Genomic DNA, 21,243 nt, shown 5'->3' on the forward strand with positions numbered 1-21,243 from the left:
CGGGCTAATCTTTGAAATGCCTGGACCGATTTAGACGGGACTTTTTTTGACAGGTAACTGATGTAATAAAAAGTAACTTACGGTAATTTTATTTCGGAAAAATTCTTTTATTTTCGAAAAATAAAGTTAAATTCCACGCGGACGAAGTCGCGAGTACAGCTAGTGTAGAATAAATTACATTCAAAATTGCATGCTGCCGAGGCCGAAAAAAATAAGGGATACCTATTTTATTACTACATCATCACATCACACAATAGTTATAAATAATACAAAAGTAATGTTTATTATTTTATTATTATCTATATAAAACTCGTATTTACGTCTTTATGACCGCGTTACTGATATTTAAACTGTTCAGAAACTATTAATAAAACATTAATTGATAAAAGACACAAATGCACAGCTTATTTATTTTAAACTAAACTATTCTGAAGCTAATTGGTGAGTTACTAGTTATAAAAAAGACTTATTGACTTTTTCTATGCTCGATCTCTTGAGTATTCTGGATAAGTTTGGAAACGTGCAAATTGCACATAACATTTTGTAGTCGAGAGTCCACTATCAGTAGAGCAATAACAGTTAATGCTGGTGCCAGCTGAAAATTAATTAACAAAGACCAATTAATACACTCCGTACCTATTATTCCGTACCGTATTAAAGATAATATCGTAAAAGTTAACTTTACTAGTAGTGTAAAAACTGATGATTATTTTGTTAGTGGATTTGTGAATACTTCTATGGATGCAGAGACATTATGCTTATTCCCCAGATTTCTGACAGCAGGTTTCATGACAGTCATCAACTGATCATCACATCGATGTATTTATTGGAATGCTTTCAATTAATTCAAATATATTTCACAATTTCTATTAGAAACAAATTGACTTTCTTTCCTTTATTCCTTCTTTAGAAGAAGTTACAACATAGATTTTTCTATTATTATATTTAGTCTTATTAATTCTTACCCCATTCAGCCACAAAGCGCAATTCACATAAGTCGCGTTTAGAGACAAATTAGACAATATATTGTTAACTAATAGCTGCTGTAGCAAGATCCGTCCTTTGATAATAGCAATTGGCATCCAGCAGAGTAAATTAACAGCGGTTATAACAACGACATTCTGTAGCAAACAAAAAATAAAAATATTAATATTATTGATAACAATCGACTACTATCGCACGCATTTGATAGACGAAGATAGCCAACATTGCTATTTCGTTCTAAACCTGCAAGAATAAAATATACCCGTACAGTATGTGGGTATAGTAGGTGACTTGAAATTAAAATTTGTGACATTTACATACCTATTTACCTGATAGAATAATAGATACCAGTATTACGTTTAACTAACATAACTGTGATCCATTAGATTCTTGCTACTACAGTACATTACATATTAAAAAAAGAATTTAACTATTCGTCAAACAGATAGGTAGACATGAAATTAAAACCCTTAAAAGCACAATATGCATTTTATACATTGTAATCATTTAACTATGGAAAGAATACCAATAATTTACCTTTGTGAACTTGATTTGCTTTTCGTCAACAGTCATACATTTGGTCTGCAGCAGATTGGCCCAAAATAACATCGTAATCCTTAAACAAAAAATAAGCACAAATTTACTATATACTTAATTAATAAATAAACTACTTCAAGTACTACCTTAATAAAAAAAAACACAATACTTTAATCGTAAATATTTTATCACAAGACCAAGAAAAAATATAATACCCGAGGAACATAAAAAATAATATCAAAACAAATATTATAAAAGTAAAGATATATTATATAATGTCAGTTAGTACAACTTCTATGAATAGTAGTAAAGAATATATTTAGGCATTATATAGGCATTATAAACAATAAAAGTAGAAAAAATATTAATTCCATCGCCTTTCTGACATTCAGCTTTAGGTTGATTTTCTTGTTTACTTTATATATTTAGCATAAACTCAGCTCACTATGACTGAGTAAACAGTGAAACATTAAAATAAAAAAAATACATACATCATTATTGCAGGTTTCACACTTCTAAGTAGAAATACAATGAGGATGACATATTTCTCATACGTGTCAGGTAGTATCATATCGAAAGTACAGGAACTGCATGATAATTCGTACCAATAGCCCCCATAGCCGAAAACTGGAGCATATGTATACAGGGTAGTGAAAAACAGTGAACTAAATAAATATAACACGTAGTGCTTTTTCTGTATCGGCCAATCTGGAAATTGTTAATATGAATTTATAAATTAGCAGTATAAATTCACATGCAGAATTTTCATAATAAATTAAAAAAATACAAATTTATTACCATTAGCAGCATACCGAGCCACAACAAATCTCTCAATGCAAACATGATTCAAAGTCTCAACTTCTAGTATAGCAAAGAAAGTCTCATAAAAAGCGAAAACTATGCAGGAAAATATAGGTAATTCGAACCAGCTGAAATTATAAGAAATGTAGAGTTAGTTTCACAATAGGTTAGTTTAGGTACAGCATCAAGAATAGTAAATATTATATTAAAATCTTCTATTATACTAGAATTTTACATTAACATTATACCCTGGTCTTTCAGACGTTCATAGACTACGGTAACCGTTTACCATCATATGAACCGCATGCCGCATCATATTCGTCTCGGTTTTGCAAAAGCATTCGAAATAAAACACTTTTCGTATAATTAGAATATTAGTAATGTTAAATTATTATATATCATTTTTTAAATTACATATATAGGCATCATATTTTTATGCTACTTTTGCTCATTTGACAATCAACGCCATACAGTGATATTGTTTTCTAAGTAGCGATCTTTAGTTTTTTCATTATAAAAACAATATGATATTGCAGCGCTGATGGTGAACACAAATGTACTTTTAATGAATATTGCACGATATTAGTTAACAATAAACATATTACATATCCAAGTACTTGAATTTAGGCAGATAGGCCAAAACCGCAACCAGATTTCTCACTCCTGCAACCACCGTAAAGATAGTTAGGTTGCGATAACTCAAATCATACCATAACCTCGACGAAATAAGTGCCATGTTCAGCCAACAATTCAGTATAAATGAAACGAAACCTGAAAATTGGGAAACTATTAAAGTAAAAACATAAAACAAAAAATTTGTATATTAAATAATTCATTACCTACATATGACAATTTTAACGTCATTAGATAATGAAAGAATTAAGATTGAAAGAACCAGAATGATCTTGACCTGACCTGCACTGTGGATTGCAAAAAGATTTATCAAAATTACCGAAATGTTAAGTTATACAATTTCAAAGAAAGGAGAGCTGGCTCAAACTCAATAGTTCCATGATGTCTATTCGATATAGTAATAGTAATGAAATTGAAACTTCTAGTTAAATACAGATTAGGGAGACGTTGATGGCCCCCATCAAAAGAAGAAGCGGCGCCAAAGAAGTCAATTACATTCAGCAGAGGATTTAGAATGACAATAGTGAAAGAAACATGTACCGTACATTGAATATATCTCGAATAATTTCGTTAATTTACAATTATTTATTGGCGTTTAAAATTAATAACTGCATTACCTGAAAATACTAATCCATGATGTAGAAAAGTCCTCGAATTATCATCGAAATAGTCCTTCCACACACATTGATCGACTGGGTCTTTGTCGCCTAATAGAAAATACTGTACTAGACTACTCATTATAATAGACAATGATAATTAATTTGTATCTTTTTGATAAACTTTTTAATATTAAACGAAAACGCAGCTATCTATTGCAACAACAGACAACGAACAAGAATGCACTCTGCCATACCACTAATAAAATAATACTGAGCAGTAACTCATCTCACATTACATCTTCAGTAGATACAACTGCTCATGATACGCTCTACTATTTTATATTGTTCTCAACAATACAACTTGTTTCAACAATAGCTTAGAATAAAAATAAGGATACAGCTTATACTAAATGCACACTAACAAAGATACAAGTTAATACAGAATAAGTAGAATTTACTTTTGACTAATTCAAACAAGCTTGAAATTATCAACGATTTTATTTTTTATATCATACTATTATTTACAACTTTCAGATAACACATCGTAAGAAAAAAAAAGCTTTATATCCTTCTCGTCTATATTACAATTACAATGTATTCCTTAAGGCCATCAGTACAATTTCATCTTACTACCCTCCAGCGGCCGGGTAACTTTAATTTCAGTCTTGTCAGCCGGAATACTTCCAGCTTGGGGTCACAGTCTAGTCAGTCTAGTCTTCATGAGACTTGTCTCTATCTTTAGGCACTATTGAAGAGTTTCGCTCGTTCTGGGTGCAGCAACGCATAATTTTTGCGCATCCGCCCGAGCAGCGCAGCACGAATCCTCTCGTCACAGATCAGATAGCACAGTACAGGTATACTGGTCGCTGCCTGAAATTTTTTTATACTATTTTCATCACATCATTACAATAAGACGTTTTTTTACTCTTTTTGTACTTCGCAGTAATTATAAATTTTGTAGACGATTGCTTCACATACTCATATCTATACACATTTTCTACTTACTTTAATTACTTAATTAAATACAATCATTTTATTTATTATATGCAATCATTTTATATTCTATTCAATAATAATAAATATATGTAAGTAAATGTCGCCTATAAATTCATCAAATTTAAAAAACAACTTTAAAAAAAACACGGCGGTAGTATTCTTTGAAGTCCTTGGACAGAATTTACTAGAAAATAAATATCGACTCTATACCATTTATTTTTGGTAAAATAATATTAAATTTTATTCACTTAATACAAATAATAATGCTATATTCTACAATATTGTTTTTCATTCGAATTTATATATTAAACAACTACGGCATATTGCTTACAGAATAATTTACTTTATTTTTTACAATAATTTTCATGTAAATCAAATTAAAATTCATAAACCAAAGAAGGTATGTGAATTTTAATATGTACTTATTTAATACTCTTTGTACTCATGAATATCACAACTGTAATTGAATTGTAAAAAAAGGTTGAAAAGTGATAAGTTTTAAAGAATATTTATTTTTATACTATTAACCCGTATGTGAAGAATTATAAAAATATTATTATTCAAAAGTGCTGAATATTAAATTAAAATTGAATAAGGATCATTACTGGTCTCTCACCTCTGCAGCTATCGGTGCGATGAGTGCCAAAGCAGGAGGCACATGAGGCCTGTATCCGTATGCCACCAGAGGTATCCATTGCCAGATTGCTAGCACTGCACTTGGAACCCATAACGCCAATGTTGCTATACATAGTGCATGAGCACTCTGTAACAGTAAGAGATACTAAAAAATCTTACATTCTCTCGAGTGATAACTTGGTACAATATAGTATGAAATGAAGTGATGACTCCAAGCTATGGTCTAAAGTCATTGTTACTAGATATATTACAGTTCTGATGATAAACATGACTAATATGTGGTTAAGTTTATCAAAAATATTTTGAAAACTGTTTCGATGGTAATAATAAACTTAGTACGAAGTCTTCTGCTTTGACTTCTGTTCTAGGTGACATAGGGCACTTAAATTATATAGTATGGAGACAGGATACCTCCAGATTGGTATCTTATAAATGATATTGTTATTGGATGATGTAATATCGGTGATACTATTCACGTACATAGGCGATGGTTTTTACGTACCATCTGCTAGGTCCTCAGCTCAGAAGACAAAAAAAATTGTTAATAATTTTACTGCCGTAACAATAAATTAGATACCTTCGTAAGACGCTTCTGTTCTTTCTGGTGTTCACTTCTATAATATATTTTCTCTAAACGTACAGCTTTTCCCATGTAATAAAATCTGAAAGAAAATAATGCATTTTCAAAATATTATGTACCTCTCCATTTGTCAAATATGTGAGTCAAAAACATTAAGACTGAACGTACATGGCTGTCACCGGGATTACTCCACACACAATGACGTATGGTATGCTGAATCCGATATGTTTTATTCCTGATGAAAGCGAGGGCCACAGAAAAGTGCACGAGGTACCCGTGGCATCGCAGGAATAGATCCCATAACCGAACAAAGGCGGCGTGGCGAACACAAATGAAGTGAACCAACACACACCAAACAATGTCCAATACAGTTGGATGTATAAAGATTTCTCTGTAACAATGCAATTACGATGGATGTAATTAATATCTTGTAAATGTGTGATTAATTTCATTTAAGAATTTATTAATTTATATTTTTTCATTAACATTATAAAATAATTACTTAGTCAATATGCTACTATGCTGAACTTAATAATCATCTACAATACATATTGTATGATGATTGACAATGTTTGCCGAGGATGTACAATAAAAAATACTTGTTATTGGAAGTATTGACAATTTATATAGATTTACTTCAAATAAACATAAAGATAACTTACCTTTTCTGTAGAGTTTTGCTTGTAAGTATCTTTCTAATACAATAGCGAATAACGCGTACATTTGATATATGCCAAGGAATTGGTTCAGAAACGCAAATAGTTTGCAACATGCTGAACCAAATAACCATCTACAATGAAATTATATAAATAAAGTATAGTAATTAAATTATATATAATATACCATTATATAAATATTGCACCATACAATCAAAAGTGAATTGAAAACAAATTATTAAAATATTATTTGGTTTTGCGTGTATATATACTTAATATCTAATTCGCAATTTTATATTAATAATTCAAAATTAATATCGTAGTATATAAAGCAGTTATACCATATTATTTTTAATTATTAATATATAATATCAGAAATTGTAATTAAAAAATATTTTATCTTTTCTCGATCGACTTCTAAATTTCAACTAAAGCTTGAAGTCTTTTCGCTAGTTACAATATACACTAAGTTTTACGATTACATTTTTATAGAAAGAACTTACTCTGTTTATTCTGATGTTGATCCATATTAATTTACAATAAAATTGATTGTAATTTTTTATTACTCAGTGTGGTTCTATATAACATTGCGTTGTGTGGGAGGGAAAGGGGATTATTAGTATTGTAGACTGATTATCTTTTTGCTAGCAATGTGCCATGTCAGGTTGACCTCTACACGGTTCCCCTGGAAACTATGGTGATAAATTCTTTGTGAATTTGCCACGATTGTCTAATTGACATGACCTCATGCTCATCTTATAATCCTCCACTGGTGCCCCGCCAGCATAAACTATTATCGCAGGCAGATGCACCATTCCTTTATCACCCATAAAAAAAAATTGCGTTTTATAGATTCTAGGTTAACGGAATAACGGAACTCTCAATTACTTAGCTTACCTTTTTGCTAATGCTGATGTACCCGAAAATGGAAATCCTAGAAGGTTTCTGCCAAGTGATACGGAACATAGATTAAGTACCAATATATGACTCTTAAATATGAGCAAGTGGCTATGGACGAATGTGGCAAAAAGCCAACCGTTTAACAGCACCCCGAATACACCTGTCAAAATAACCATATTACAGCGAAGTAAAAATATTCATAATAAATTATCAAAATGTATAAAATTAAGAAAACTAAATATAAATGCGCATTACTATTTTTAAATCAAAGCAAATCGTCACAAGTACGTCATAGTTTCCGCACGCAACATATAAAGATTTTGGAATGTTCTAGTCCGAACTCTGACAGCAATAGCAGAGTACGTTCCGATTCTGAAGATACATTTTCACACTAATTTTAATAAATTTATTTAACGGAGATAGGAAATCTTTTTAGGAGTTTGCTATCAGTCGAAAAACATGACGTAACATCGCAGTAACTACCATGGCTATGTTATTTTTGCCAATATTGGGTATCTTTTATACCAGATAAACGTATTTTAAATTTAAAACCAAATACAATATATAGATAAATCAATAAAAATATATGTAGATCAATTAATTTTTCATCACTAACCAAATAAAATCAGACAAGAGCCGAGCAACGTTTTATAGGAACTGTCAAAATAATACCACGGACAGTCATCCTCTGGATAGTCGAACATGTGCATTCTTGGATCACTACTTTCAAATCACTGATATTCAGTCACCAATGGTGAACACCCGATATTTAGGACATTTATTATTCATTTAGTTTAATTCTTCTCCGAATATGACGTCCACATTAGACAAGAAGACATTGAGACTGGTCAGGTTGTCGAACCAGCGAGTTTGAACACAAAGGGTAAGATCATGTTACTAGTCCTGTCGCCACTTTATGCTCAACATTGGGGGCGTGAATGTTCATTATACGTTAAACAACTAGTTTTAGATTATAATTAAGTAAAAAATACCTCTAATGATAACTGGACGAATACTACGATAATTAATTTCCAATATTACGTAGATATGTATAAGTATGTTGGAAAACTGGCATTAAAGCTAAAATGTTATCTTTATTTCCAAATTTAGAGTTAAATATAACTCTGTACATATGTACATATTTGTCAGGAAATATTATTATTGTTATATCGTAATAGGTGAACTTATACAAATCAAAAACTATTTAGTAGTATACATTTTTTTCGTAAATGCATACAAAATATGTAGCAAACACGCAGACCTATACAAACAATAACAAAATATAATACTTAGGAATAGAAATGAGAGAAATCGAATCCGACCATCGGAAAAAAAGCGAAGTGCTAAACTACTAGACTTCCGAAGCCGGCATTAGGCATTTATAGTATTAGTACAGATAGTAACAACGACAAATATCATATATATCCATACATATTGTAAATTAAAGTTCCCCGCCAAGTCTGTTTGTATATGTGCGATAATCTCGAAATGTCAATTAATTGAAATACTCATGCGAAGTTGGTGCGGATCGCTAGTAAGATAAAAGCCTACTAAGTAAGATAAAATCCATACTTCTTCCGCACAGAAAATAATAATATGATACTACTATAATAATATGAGGTTAACAATATTTAATATTTATTCATTTGTGTCATATAAAATTTGCTTATACCTATTTAGTAAAAATTATATCACGCAGGTGCATAGTAATTATTTTCTATGGTACTATAACATAAATATTATTGCAGTGTACGAAACCCGTGTTATGTATTCTTTCTGATAACATCATAAGTAGGTATCACATTCAAAACAACAGTTGGTAGTTGATGTATTAGTCATTTTATTGCATTATGCAAACCACAACACATATAATGAGGAAGAATTTGTAATGCGCGTAAACACACTTATCATCGCTACAATTTAATATATAAACTGCAATTTTTTGTTAACATATTGCCCAAAATTTATATTAATAGAGACCTGCACACTTTTTTGAGTGTAACATTTATATATTATAGCTGTTACCCGCTGTTTGGTATGTGGATTTAACATTTTTTTTATTAAATTAAATAAAAATCGAAAGCATAAAGCCTAAGTTACTATCTTATATTATAGAGCGATATAGTGATTGACAGACAAAAAAAAATATTTTTTAATGATAGTAACGTATTTATGCGCATTTAGAAAAAAGCTGTTAATTTAAAATTGTGATCAAAGACTTAAATTTTATTTATTTGTAGTACATTTAAACGGTACATACTTCGAAGGTCTAAGTATAACTAAATTAGTTAATACGCATTTTATACCTGCACTAAGTTTGCTAATACTATTAGTTAATATTATTTATATAATTACCATTAAATACTTACATACTAATATACTTATAAGATAGGTAGTTGCATTCTTTACTAGTCAAACTTTGAATTGTGTAAATTGAAATATTCAAATTATACATATCCTAACGATAAATTCTAATTATAGAAATCGACAATATAGAGCGAATGCTTTATTTCAAACAAATTGAAGCTAACGTTTCCGTATTCGTATATGTATAGGAATACCTCTGACACTCCCCAACCAATCGTTAGATATTTTTATATATTTGACCTGAGCACAGAGCGTCTACTAATATATTTTACTTACTTCACACGAATTTAAAAATAAACTACCTACGTGGTTTATATAACGTGAATTTTAATTTTTAACTCAGATGACAGTTCGTCTTTCACAAGACTCAAACGCGAAGGTAACCGCTGTATTAACACATTCTGTTATATGACCTGCTTATACATACATATTGTTTAGTACGTAAATTGACCGATCAGTTACAGGCCTAATCGGAATTACTATATTGGCTTGGCAACACCCGTGAAACATACGTCAGGTGGTTACGCTCTACAATTACAACGTACGCCGCCGGCGCACGTCGATCGGGATGCGGAAAAGATCTGAATCGAATTTGTCTTGTTAATGTCACATCCGAACGCTGACTAACTCGTGTTATCAAACGCTGATTTGTATACTCGCATTGAGTACGCAGTGCAGTACTGTCGTCGGCCAGTCACGGCAGGATGTTATCGTTGGAGCAATTGGCGCAAACGGTAAAGGAACACCTCGGACTCTATACGCTTATTGAGGGTACACAATATACCAGTAAATGGATTATTACCGAATCACCATTTGGCGGTAGGGGATTATTTGCAACCGAAGACATAATGCCAGGTGATGTTCTTTTTGTAGATCATCCCCTCATACGCGGCCCACGGTCTGGTTCCACAATACAAAGAGGATGCACTATTTGTAACAAATTGGAAAGCGACGAATTTTTTAAATGTTCCAAATGCTGCTTATTACTGTGCTCCGAACAATGTCAGAACACTACCAGCCATGAAGACGACTGTGATATAATATCAAGATGGACCAAAAAACTACCTACCGAAGAAATCGATGATAACGATCGGATGGCGGTTAGTGCTCTTGATAAAAATCAAGAGCACTAACCGCCATCCGATCGTTATTGCTGAATGAAGACCAAAAACAACTTATGATTTCACTAGAAGCACATATGTTACCGCCACATGGAAATGAAATTACGCGTCTCAAAAAGTATTTTGACTTTTCGGACGAAGATGAAAAACTAATGATAATCGCATGTTGCGCTCTCGATGCAAATGCATTTCAAATAGCATCAGCTTTCGGTGTTAAAGAAATGAGCACACGAGGTTTATATCCAGTTGCAGCACTTATGAATCATCGTTGTGTGTCTAACACGCGGTACACTTTCAATAGCGATTTACAAATGACGGTCAAAGCAGTTAAACCAATTAGATCTGGAAGTGAAATATTTACATGTTACTCTGGCACATTATGGGGAACTCCAGCTCGGCGAACTTACCTTTATAAAACAAAACATTTCCTATGTAATTGTGAACGTTGTGCCGATGCTACCGAATGTGGTACACTCCTGGCTGCTCTCAAGTGCTTCGTTACGGAGTGTCCTGGCTCTATGCTTCCTGTGGAACCACTGAAACTATCAACACGATGGCGATGTTTGGAATGTGGTTTATTTGTTCCAAGTAAAAATATTTGTGCAGTGCAAGGAGCTCTAGGAAGTCTAATGGGTACCTTAGACTTTAATAATGTGAATGAACTAGAATACTTTCTTCTAAACCGTATTATAAAGTTCATCCCGAAGACAAATCAAATTGTGGTCGATCTGCAATGCCGCCTTATATGGGAACTTGGGGAGTCTGAAGGACTACGTTGGCATGGTAAGTTTCGAATGCTTACGTATTTTTTGTGTTAGTTGCCATACTCCATATAGTAGATATAAATACTCGTACATACAAAGACATTTTCTGTGTAAGTGTTCTCGGTCTTGGCTCGCTTCACCAAATGACAGATTCATTTATCTGGATCTCTAAGATAAATTATAATACCTACGGGTATCTTATCGATATACTCATTTATAAAATATTTCATGTCGGCATAGTTTTGGTTTATAATGTAAATCTTCTACTTATATAATATTATCCCAATTAATTCTCAACCAAGAATGCGTGAAGATACAATAGTGCGCCCAGCGGAGGAACAATTTGGATTTTTAAAAATATTTTACGGATTATTCAAAATCTGTGCCTAAATAGCATGAAATGTATATGAAATGAGAGTTAACTTTAAGTACAAGCATGTCATTATTAATATAATAGTATTACGTAATTGTCTCAAGACTGCATATAAAATAATGCTATGGCTATAAAATATACTGCATATGCAATAATGTTCACGCTTAATAATTATGGTGGCATTCGTAATGCACTCCTGACTACACCCATTGTTTTCGACAAATATTGATAGTTTTGATAAGTTAGATATAGGTATACCAGAGATATAAAACCAAAATCTGCGTCGGTACCTGACGGAGTCACTTCTTTGTATGCTGTGTTACGGTCGAGTTATTAGACAATAATTCTTAGCATATCTCTTAAGACAACAACTTTTTTAAAAAATAAGACAATATTAGGATAGCTACTATTTTATTAATTCAGGTAACATTATGCTTATTTAAATGTAGAGTAATATTTTTACGTGAAACAGTACTCACACACCAACACTGTTTATAAACCATCAATAGAATTCAGTTTCCCTTGCCAATTCATTCCAAAAATACGACTGTACATTAGTCCTATTTTCCTTATGATTTTATTATATGTAGCTACCAGCAAATATTAGCTATACAGCAGGATTTTCCTATATTATTTTATATTTAAAATACATTATATATAAAAATTAATTATTTTATATATATAATAAATTATTTTATAGCATTAAATAATCGATATCACATAACGATATATATGTAGGCAATTATCGTACCGCGTGTTTCACGCTTTCTACAATTTTGGCATGGACAAACAAACAGACCAAAATCGTTTGCAAATAATTTATTGGATTCATTCCTTCTATAATAAAAGTTAAGATGTAAACTGCCATTAAAATAAAGATATGTGCTTGTCTATTAAAACAAAACTAGTAGATATTGAAAATTATATATCCAATGGCAAATCCAATAACCGTATAAGTACTTATAAATACGGAATCTATTTTGCAATTACCATATTTCTGTACACTTTTGTCCCTTTTGAACAACAAAATAACTCCTGATTTTCTTGTAATCCTTAACTGTATTCCTGTAATAATACAGCACCTATAATGAGGCATAATTACTTAAGAAAAATTATTGTAACACGCAACTTACACAACTAAAAATATCAACATACAACTTTAATAACTCGAAGCGTAGTCGTAAACTGTACATAAATCGCAAAACACATACGTTACGTAAGAATCGACACGTAAGCCGGATTCACGAAACAGATGGAATTCAGTTATTCCAGGCGCTATTTTCACAGCGGGTCAGGTACATTGTACATCGTTGAGAGAAGTCAGTCCGCCGCGGTTCGTTACGGGTCCCACAATAGAATAACGCTGAATGATATTTCATTCATAGCAAACAACATAAAAAATGCAATAAATCATCTTAGAATGGATGCCGAATTTACGATACATCGTAATTGGGCCATTAAGAAGTCATATATCGGCGGGAGAGGAATATTTGCAACTGAATTCATAAAGAAAGGTTCACTTATATTTTCCAATAAACCAATGGTTATAGGCCCCCGTGCGGATTGCGCAGCTAAACCTTTCTGTTCCATTTGTTTCATAATCAGTGATTATTGTTATCCCTGTGATAAGTGTTCTTTACTCATTTGCTCCAAGCAATGTGGAACATCACGAGAACATACCAAAGAATGTACTTTCATTCTTGATTATTGGAAACCGAAACCACACTTTGCGAAAAACTGGAAAGTCCTCAATCGAATGTTGATATATTTGCATTTTCTTACATTAAACAAAGAACAGAGACAATTGGTATTATTTTTGCAGAGAAATGCTGATCATTCAGACTTTGAGGAACTACAAACACTACGCACTCAATATGAAATACCTGAATGTCAAATAAAATATATTCGAATGACAAACTCTTTGTTAAAGTTTAACTCATACCGGATTTCCGAAAGTTATTGTAAGAAAAAGGTATCCTTACGCGGCGTATATCATTTGTCATCTTTTCTTAATCACAGCTGTGTACCGAACACTAGAAGTGTATTTGAAAAAGATTATACAATGTGCCTATATGCAAGTAAGGACATTGATATTGGAGATGAAATATTAACCTGTTACACGGGAATATTGTGGTGTACGCCCGTAAGGCGTTGTCATTTAAACAAAACCAAGAATTTTTGGTGTAAATGTCGGAGATGTGAAGACCCTACGGAAATGGGTACACGGTTATCAGCCCTTAAATGTTCGAATAAGGAATGTATTGGTGTCCTCATACCTTTGTTGCCGTTGAACCCGAGAACTGAATGGCGTTGTGACAACTGTAAGACAATAGCAACACCTCACTATGTGAACAATGTGCAAAGTATGCTGGGTAGCTTAGTTGGAACATTAGACCTGGACGACAAATTTCGATTGGAAACAATCGTATTGGAAAGACTATCGAATTTCATACCTTATTCGAACCATATTTTTATTGATTTACGTTTAAGATTGGCCCTAAGGATTGGATTTACCGAAGGACTAAATCTGAATGGTATAACGAAATGTATTAAAATAAAAATATTACTTATACTGCGATGCTATCTATTTGTATGCGTACTAACACTAATATCTAATAAAAAATTAATACTTGCTTCTTTGTTTATTTTAATTACAAAATAAATTATTGGCTATAATATAATATAAATACAATGAAATTTTTAATAATTAGATATTAGATACTTATTTTGACAATAATTTATAATAAAATTAATTTGCTTTTGTTTGATCTTATTTTTATTTGATCTTATTAACATCAATTCATTTTTGTTTAACACCTGTCCGCAATATCTACATGTTAGCACTGCCCTGACTGTTAAGAGAGAGAAAAGCATACCTATATACGTAACTATATATTATAGTAAATAATATTAGTTTTGTATATATATAATAATGTAATATATATATAACTAATATTATTTACTACCAGGTAACCAATTGAAAATTTAATGAATATATTTTAAAAAGACATCACCAGAACAGTCAGTGATCAATTTCATCCGATTTCATAAAGGAATAGGCAGTATTTGTTTTTTTGTTGAATTTTACCTAACCACTTCAACTACAACTCGACGACTGTACTAGTCGTTTTTTTATTCTGTTTATAATTTTGCTTTCCAAATGATGCCAAATATTGATAATACAAAAATATTATGTACTGTAGACTCTATTGCTTTCTCTATGTTTTAAAATACACATTTATTTGAAAGATAAATTTATACAAGTATTTTCCACTTCGACGTCATAAGAAAAATATTATAATTTCAATATTTCACATGTGCGCTCGAGGAGACCATCACAATATCACGAAATGAACAAGGGAAATGTGAGATTTATTTTCTCAATTAACATCAAAAGATGAGATTCTCAATAACATTTTTGTGTGGTTTTTAATGTACTTATATATTGTATATCTAACTATATGTTGGTTATTGTTACTATATCCTATAATTATTGAGGATTTTAATAAAATTATATATAAAATAGATTTTTTATATTTACGATTGTTCATCAATTGTTACCTACTCGCCTCATCTATTAACCCCAAAAACATAATAATGATAGACATATTTTAAAATGAGGTTTCAGTATAAAGTAGGTCGTCGTTGACGTATTTTCCATGGATTGAAGACAGTTAATGTGACAGCTCATGTACTTAACATTTCATTGCAAAAATTTTTAAAGCATGATTAATGGTAATATACGAAATTTATTATCATCTTATACTGCCATACATAACAAAGAAACTGATAGTTCTGCAGTCTATAAATAAATAAATTGGGTCATGTTCAAAATATTCGGTACGATTATTTTAAGAGCTTCCTATATTTTCCTATTTATGATATTCGTATTTTTGAAATAGTTTTATAGTTGTATGTAAGTGCAAAATATGAATAATGTAGGCAGTTTTAACCGCCAACAATATAATTCTCGTAACGTGCTTTAATATTATTAAAAATAAATTAATATCGCCTTTTATTACATCATTAAGGCGGCCCCGGTGGTCTAGTCGTTTAGCATACCACTTACATTCCGATGGTCGCGTATTCTATTGCACTTGCACAGAACATATATTTATATTCATAAATTTTGTTTATTATTATTTGTATTGGTCTGGATGTTTTCTGTGTATATTATGTGTGTATTTACAAATATAAATTAAGTACGAGTATGTCGATTAGTGGTCTAGTATCCACAACACGAGTTATGGACCTGAGTTATTATTTTTATAAATTACTGGAATGCTAACGTATGAGTAGTATCACAGGTCTCATATGACGTGTTGTCCATAATGTTGTTAATGTATATAAACGACGACTACCGCTTACTACCAGGTGAGGTATTATCATTTCAATTACTTACATAAAAAAATATTTTATAAATGATCATAATAATGTTTTACGTAATTAAGTGTAAGACTTGTATCGTATTATGCTATATATGAAAATCTTTCAAAAATGTATCCCTGTTTGTCTCGGTATGGTAATTTTTAATATAGTTGAAATGATTTAAAATTTAGAAGTTGAACAAAAATGTAAATAATAACTCAAAGTATTTTTAACATGCCGCAAAACGGCAAATATCATCATTATACAGTCACATTTACGATGCTTAAGTGAGCTCCGCCCACAAACAACTGGTGTTACATTTCTAGAACAAATTGCGGTTGCCGCGAGTCAAGGTTTATTATTAAATTAAATCATTAATTCATATATCAGCAATATAATGCTTTATCTATATCAAATGTATCACTATTGGAATGCACTCAATTAAATCGAATGTAGAAAATAAAAAGAACAAAAAATATAACGAAATTATAGCACCAGTTTTCAGATATACTTAATTAAAAAATGTAATTATTGTTTTCTCACTGGTGGAATAAAATTTGTTTATGATTAAACACTTGGCAGCAAATATACCTAACGGGAAATTGTATATATCGCCATATAGTTACATGGGTATTGCACCTACTACTAGGTAACTATAAGGTCTAGACAAAGAATTGAGGCCGTCAGAAGTCATACAAAACAATAATGGAAATACGCCACAATTCCAGCTCTTGCAATATCTTATTTGTTAGCGATACGGCTAGTGCACAAGTGGGACTGGATAGCACCTCAACCAAGGCGATTACTATTCAAATAGTTACAAACGTACGTATATTACCTACTTTATTCGCCTGCCTTTGCATGTATATAAACAAACTGCTATTATATTATATTAGAGTCACATGATTGATAGAAATGGCATAAAATCTATAAGTTAGTTTTCTCTTTAGATAAATGACTCTAATGGGATAAACAGACAGTGAAAAGGGAATTTTTAGAATCAAAACGAAATATTACAATACGGAAACAAGCTCAAAAGTGATATTGAGATAACAGGCTTCAATTATTGAATCGGTAATACCGTTTCACAAACTAACGACGAGCATCTGGTCATTACGCTTGCCAAAATATGTGAATTAGTTATAGTGGTAATAAACTCAGTTATTTTTATATTAGTTATTATTATTATTTATATCCGTAAATAACTTTTTCTGTTTATTAGATAATATTTTAAATGATTATATATAATCTCTCATACAATCCTGGCCAAGTAAATTTCATGGAATTTATTACATATTCATTATCCTTCTTTGTTTGCGTTTTGCCTAGACTACCTACCTACCCAGACAACACCAATTAAAGTATTTAAAAACTCCAGTTATGAAATATGTAAATATTGTATATCTCTTGTAAAACAAAGACATCCCCGCTCCATTTTGCGTCGTTACGTTATCTGCGTCATTCCATAAGGTTATGACTGCGTAAAACAATATGCCCCTGTATAAATTATGCAGTTAGTATTGCATCGTACGGTCAGAATAGCGTGTCCCGACATGCGACGAGTAGGTACTACGCAACAAGTGAATAAAATCGGGGACGATAACATCGTGGGGGCAGTTGTCCGATTGAACGCCGATTGACATGGGCGCCGCCGCGAAGAATCCGAGGCCTCACGTTGTGTCCAGGTGGATTTGTCTGCCTGTGCCGTTAGTACTTACACGTGATACTTACTCCTCTTATTACATTGTTTGTAAACATCGCTGCACAATGATTAATTAATATTTAATTTACTTAGTTTGATACTCTTTGACAGTATCCGTTAGTTTTACATTGTTAACTACCTACCTAGTGCACATATTTGCACGGTGCGTAAAGGTATTTGCCAATGTATAGTATAATTTGGCTCTTGTGTACATATAAATATTGAAAGATCGATGTTGACACTGTGTTAACTTGACTAAGTTATCTTTGAATGTATAGTGGCGCGTCAAAAGGTAAATAAGTAATCAATGTTGTTCTAAAATCAAAGTGTGTGATCTAGTTGGCGTCTTGCCGTCGTTATCTGTCGATGAAGGTCTGCGTTTTCTATCTTGCCAACTATTTCTATTATACCAATGAACCGTTCGATCAACTTCGATCACCTGACTGAAAGTGCTTCAGATTGATATATTTTACAAACATGATTGCATCATAAATCATTATCCAATCCATTGTCACTGACTGACCTAACGACTTAAGGATATTTAAAAAATACCTGATTTACTCCTATCCGCAGATATATATATATGTATATATACCAATAAAAAGCATACTGAAATTAAGTTGAATGAAGGATCTCACTGTTCTCCCTGTACATCAATGCTTCAGTTAGAGTAACTAACATTTTCTTTATACTATACCTACATTATTAACTACCACTAATAAAAACGAGTAAACCTACCAAACCTATAAATCAAGGATTATAATATAAACAGGTCTTTATTTGATTACATACTTATTTCTAAGAATAATTCAATGTTATAGCCAAGTAGCCGACAACTAAAAATTTTTATATCCTCATCATCATTTGTATAAAACAAAGTCGCTTTCGCTATCTGTCCCTATGTATGCTTAAATCTTTAAAACTACGCAACGGTTTTTGAAGTGAATTTTTTAATAGATAGTGATTTTAGAAGAAGGTTAATATATATAATACTCGCCACGGCTTTGCCCTGGTAAACATATATACATTTGCCCGGGTATACACCCGGGCAATGCCGGGGCGAGTAGCTAGTCAATTTATATTTCTTAATTTCTCCAATTATGGAAATAGCGACAACACATCAAAATTATTTAGAGACAGCGAAAATGCCATGCCTGCCACATTACATTCAAATATACGCAGCGAAATATGTATATGTGTCATAAGTGTCCCCACAACGTGCCACGTCGACAGTCGACAACGCGCCTGACTATCCCATCTGGCATATCATTTATGAAGGTGAAAGTGCATTAGATATTATTAAAGTTCATAAAAAAAATTGCTGGTTTCAGAGCTGTCGGAGTCACGACTGTCGCTGAAAGAGAGCCTTTGCCGAGGCACGCTGCGCACGGTGGCGGCGCTGGGCGTGGGCGATGCGCACCTCCGCGGCCTGCTCCTCTACCATCTCCACGCCGTGCTGGCAGAACGCGCCAGGCGCACTCCAGACCTATATGAGGTAATTCACAATGACGAAAAACTCACAATACACTCATTCACACTTAATAATAAAAGGCGTTAACTCGAGTGCGGGGATTGTTAATAATAGAAATTAGTGACCTTATTGCTAGTACCTAAAGCCTATAGGTCAGGTCGATGTCTGGTCTTCCTCAACGTGGGACTTACGGAAACTTTATAGTAAATTTCTGGTGTATTCTATAAACAAAGAGGTGAAATCAGACTAATATACATCTCTTTATATATAATATAACTACTTATCTGTACAAGTAGGTAGATAATAAACAAAATCAAAATAACCAATGGATACTGTTATTTTCCACTTCAATTGACAAAACATAACAGTTTATAGCAATAATTTCACAATGTGTGTATAAATAGAATAGGATCTTGAACTAGATTTGTTATTGGAAAAATATATTTTTTTACTAATTCCAACACATGCTTCTAAACTTCGTCCAGACGCGATAACAGTCGTAAGAACCATAAACTAAATATATATAATAGATATTCTAATGCCTGTAAGAACGATCATCTTGTATCCATTCTGTACATACGTATACACTTCGTTGTTTATTAATTTATTCCATTTATAAATATCACGAATGCCACTAAAATAACGAGTCACGCTGTCCGTTTTCTTTGTTTCTGTTTTAAAGATGTAGTGTTCTATATTGAGAAAAATGCTGACTTACATTAGAACACCTATGCATAGTAATATTTTAAATGCGAAAGTTTGTCTGCCTATCTGTTTCTTACCTTTTCACAAGTACATTTTAAAGAAAGACGTGAATATAGATTCTATCACGAGGACGGTTATAAACTATCTTTTATCTCTGTCGCCTATAAAAAGGCGGACAAAGTTATATTGTAGAAAATGGCAACAATAGCACTATAATGTGTATTTTATAACATATAAATAATAGGTACCTTTTCATTCGTAAATACACAAAAATAGAGATATTTATTTGAAAAGTATTCTGGTTAGATAGGTGACCATCTACTGAAGACTAGTTGTATTTTACTATACTAACATTATGAAGAATTTTTTTAATACTTTTACAGTTTATTACAGTGACATAACCTATGTCATTCGTATAATTTTTTTGATATACCTATACAAAATTCATAAATTTATGCGTACTTGGGCGAAACCAGGGGTGGTGACTAGTAACTTATAATTTGTCCGTTTCCAGGAGTTGAAATTTGAAATTGAGAGTACGATAGAACAAGCCTACAACATACTGCAAGGCGATATATCTGCGCCACCAGATCTTGAACTACGTCACCAGTACCTCGGCCCCGGCTGTGATAAATCTCATGAAGAGAGATTTTTTATCCTTTCCACCTAAATTAAAATATGTTATACCGAAGCGTGGATATTTAATAAATCAATGACAAGCATTTAGTTGGTGCATCGAATTCTTTAATTCTCGTATTTTTTAATTTAATGTTTTTAGTTCATATTGTTTTATAATAAAAAATGTATTATATTTATTGTTTTTGTTCCTAGTTTGAAACTAAAACTTTTACTTACAGTCACTGTGTTCACAGTGTCAGTCGTAAAGGTTGTATACAAAAACCTTACAAGATAGTCATAAAACTAATTTCCCTAACAAACAAAATGAAAAACTGAAAACAACTGTTTGTACTAAATTGGTCACGTGACCGCACAGGTTGTATGAAGATTTTAAAAAGATTAAACACTGCTTTTTGGAAATTTTGTTCAGTG

The 21,243-nt window shown here is 32.0% G+C and overlaps 3 protein-coding genes across 3 annotated transcripts; 1 reads left to right on the forward strand and 2 right to left on the reverse strand.

Annotated features, from left to right (window-relative positions):
- Nucleotides 1-361: 361 nt before the first annotated feature.
- LOC131841858 (rhodopsin-like) lies at nt 362-3,693 on the reverse strand. The gene is made up of 7 exons (XM_059190213.1): nt 3,573-3,693; nt 2,928-3,093; nt 2,320-2,450; nt 2,013-2,229; nt 1,522-1,600; nt 966-1,121; nt 362-595 (listed from the first exon to the last, which is right to left on the reverse strand). The coding sequence occupies exons 1-7, from the start codon at nt 3,691-3,693 to the stop codon at nt 467-469; spliced, it is 999 nt and encodes a 332-aa protein (XP_059046196.1). The 3' UTR covers nt 362-466.
- A 485-nt stretch (nt 3,694-4,178) lies between these two features.
- LOC131841857 (visual pigment-like receptor peropsin) lies at nt 4,179-8,123 on the reverse strand. The gene is made up of 7 exons (XM_059190212.1): nt 7,939-8,123; nt 7,320-7,482; nt 6,429-6,556; nt 5,935-6,157; nt 5,764-5,848; nt 5,167-5,313; nt 4,179-4,424 (listed from the first exon to the last, which is right to left on the reverse strand). Exons 1-7 carry the CDS (start codon nt 8,030-8,032, stop codon nt 4,293-4,295), a joined length of 972 nt encoding a protein of 323 aa, XP_059046195.1. The 5' UTR covers nt 8,033-8,123; the 3' UTR covers nt 4,179-4,292.
- Nucleotides 8,124-10,272: 2,149 nt separating this feature from the next.
- Nucleotides 10,273-21,018, forward strand: LOC131841870 (SET domain-containing protein SmydA-8-like). The gene is given in 4 exon segments (XM_059190233.1): nt 10,273-10,792; nt 10,795-11,593; nt 19,349-19,512; nt 20,708-21,018. Coding segments are annotated over 4 exon segments (1,518 nt in total). The 5' UTR covers nt 10,273-10,393; the 3' UTR covers nt 20,864-21,018.
- Nucleotides 21,019-21,243: the final 225 nt, after the last annotated feature.

The sequence above is a fragment of the Achroia grisella genome, unplaced genomic scaffold (genome assembly GCF_030625045.1).
Source record: "Achroia grisella isolate CSIRO2021 unplaced genomic scaffold, CSIRO_AGI_Agris_v1 utg1971, whole genome shotgun sequence".
Lineage (NCBI taxonomy): Eukaryota > Metazoa > Arthropoda > Insecta > Lepidoptera > Pyralidae > Achroia > Achroia grisella.

Coding starts and splice junctions, on each gene's coding strand:
- LOC131841858 (XM_059190213.1), bottom strand. CDS start 3,693: ATGAGTAGTCTAGTACAGTATTTTCTATTAGGCGACAAAGACCCAGTC. Junction 1,122..1,521: donor AGCAAATCAAGTTCACAAAG/GTAAATTATTGG, acceptor TGTTTGCTACAG/AATGTCGTTGTTATAACCGC. Junction 596..965: donor GCGCTTTGTGGCTGAATGGG/GTAAGAATTAAT, acceptor ATTAATTTTCAG/CTGGCACCAGCATTAACTGT.
- LOC131841857 (XM_059190212.1), bottom strand. CDS start 8,032: ATGCACATGTTCGACTATCCAGAGGATGACTGTCCGTGGTATTATTTT. Junction 7,483..7,938: donor CTCTTGTCTGATTTTATTTG/GTTAGTGATGAA, acceptor TTATTTTGACAG/GTGTATTCGGGGTGCTGTTA. Junction 6,557..7,319: donor ACATCAGCATTAGCAAAAAG/GTAAGCTAAGTA, acceptor ATTTCATTGTAG/ATGGTTATTTGGTTCAGCAT.